Source organism: Propithecus coquereli, unplaced genomic scaffold (assembly GCF_000956105.1).
Source record: "Propithecus coquereli isolate 6110/MARCELLA unplaced genomic scaffold, Pcoq_1.0 Scaffold4, whole genome shotgun sequence".
Taxonomy (NCBI): Eukaryota; Metazoa; Chordata; class Mammalia; order Primates; family Indriidae; genus Propithecus; species Propithecus coquereli.
The window spans coordinates 7345568-7347636 of record NW_012149729.1 but is presented as its reverse complement, the minus strand read 5'-3'; the positions used below and the strand labels follow the sequence as shown (position 1 = coordinate 7347636).

Below are 2069 nucleotides of genomic sequence, written 5' to 3'. Positions count from 1 at the left end.
GTGGAAGCCATAGAAATCATCCACAACTTATCTCTTTATTTCTCATTTAAAATCATCTACACTACTAAAGACACGCATATAACAGAAGTTTCTAATAGTACTATTTCTGCACTATGTTGAGAATAGGGTTATGGATACAGTATGGATGTGGTGACCATACTGCATGTAGTGAGTTGTTTAAAAACTCATCTACACTAAATAACGGTAAATAGTGAGGAAATCTAATTTAATTTCCATTTTCTTTTCAGAGCAGTATATAAAGATGCTGATTTGTACTTATTAGACTCTCCTTTTGGATACCTAGATGTTTTAACAGAAAAGGAAATATTTGAAAGGTATGTTCTTTGAATAACTTACGATGCTCATGCTAAAAGACAAGATAGAATGACTGTACCCTCACAGACTGCACATTACCCCTTGAGAAGTACATCCACTGTTGTTGGGACTCAGTATAGCAGAATGTAACATATGGTACCTACTCAAATTGGACCTGCCCTTCAAGGCCAAGATTTAAGATCACTTCCTTTAAAACCTTTTCTGGCTACCTCATGCTAGACCAATTTCTTCCATGGCTATGCTGTTATACCAATCACTATCTATGTAGTTTTTACAGTCTTATTGCCTTGTGACCTATATTATTTTCACTAATTATACTTAAATTTTTGAAACTTTGTGTTAGTATTTTCTTCTATCTCCTCCTTAGATAATAAACTTCTTAAGGAACTACTCATGCTAAATGTTTTCATGGTTTAATGTAGGTGAATGCTGAGATGACTCACCTCCCTCAACAACTCTGTGGAATCCTCCTCAGCCATACACAGCTCAGGATTCACATTTTCTTGGAGCTTCCATTAGGGCTCAATGCCTGTGAAGTTCCTAAGAGAAACAGTTAATTATTATGATTTGATTTCAAAGTTTCAAAATTATTTCATGGACTATAAAGTAGTTTACTAGGAGAATAGTCATTATACGCTCCTGGAAATAAAGATTTTAAGCAACAAGGATATAAACATATATATGTCTAAAATTCTAGAAACACCTTTCCTAGAATTTAGTTACATCTAATACCCAAGATGCTATTTTTATAAACCTGTGACTGTGATAAGTAACTTCTTAGCAATATGAACTTTGCTATGCTTATATGGTTGTGTTAGTATGTTACAGGTGAGGTCCCCAACCCCTGGGCCGAGGACTAGTACCGGTCCATGGCCTGTTAGGAGCTGCGCCACACAGCAGGAGGTGACTGGTGGGAAGGGAGCAAAGCTTCATCTGTATTTATAGTCACACCTCATTGCTTACATCAGTGTATAAGCTCTGCCTCCTGTCAAATCAGCGATGGCATTAGATTCTCACAGCAGCTGGAACCCTACTGTAAACTGTGCATTCGAGGGATCTAGGTTGCGCACCCCTTATGAGAATCTAATGCCTGATGATCTGAGGTGGAGCTGAGGTGCGATGCTAGTGCTGGGGAGCAGCTTCAAATACAGATTATCATTAGCAGAGATGTTTGACTGCACAATAAATGTAACGTGCTTGAATCATCCCAAAACCATTCCCCCCCGCCGTGGAAAAATTGTCTTCCATGAAACCAGTCCCTGGTGCCAAAAAGGTTGGGGACCGCTGTGAATATAATCTAGAATGGTGCCTCTTTCTATAAAATATATAATGTTTTAATGCCTAAAAACATCGAATCTCCCTTATATGGTTCTAGTCATGATTTATTTCTAGATTAGAGGAAAATCTTATTAAAGGAGGGTAAAATTGGTTATCCAGTTCTCAGTTATAGTAGTTTTGTTTTCTGTTTTAACAAATCAGATTAGTCTTAATATAGGCTTTTGAGAACTAAATTGGTGGTCCACCTAAAATGTAAAAGGAAATTAATAGAAAATTTAAAGAACAAGAAAACTCTGACATTTAAAAACATAAACCTCTAGAGACCTTAAATATCATCTGACAGTTCCCTAATTATCTAGATGAATAAACGAGGACCCAGAGGGTAAACAGTTTGCTCAAAGTCAAATATCTACTTAACATCAGAAATTTAATTTCATTCTAGGTCTGTTAACACT

At 36.5% G+C, this 2069-nt stretch overlaps 1 protein-coding gene across 1 annotated transcript in view; it reads left to right on the top strand.

Moving 5' to 3' along the window:
* The window catches only part of CFTR (cystic fibrosis transmembrane conductance regulator (ATP-binding cassette sub-family C, member 7)), a 141760-nt gene that overhangs the window by 68784 nt on the left and 70907 nt on the right, over nt 1-2069 (top strand). The window contains exons 12-13 of the mRNA XM_012652736.1: nt 249-335; nt 1221-1234. Of these exons, the coding sequence (XP_012508190.1) occupies nt 249-335; nt 1221-1234 (101 nt within the window). The remainder of the gene's footprint in view (nt 1-248; nt 336-1220; nt 1235-2069) is intronic.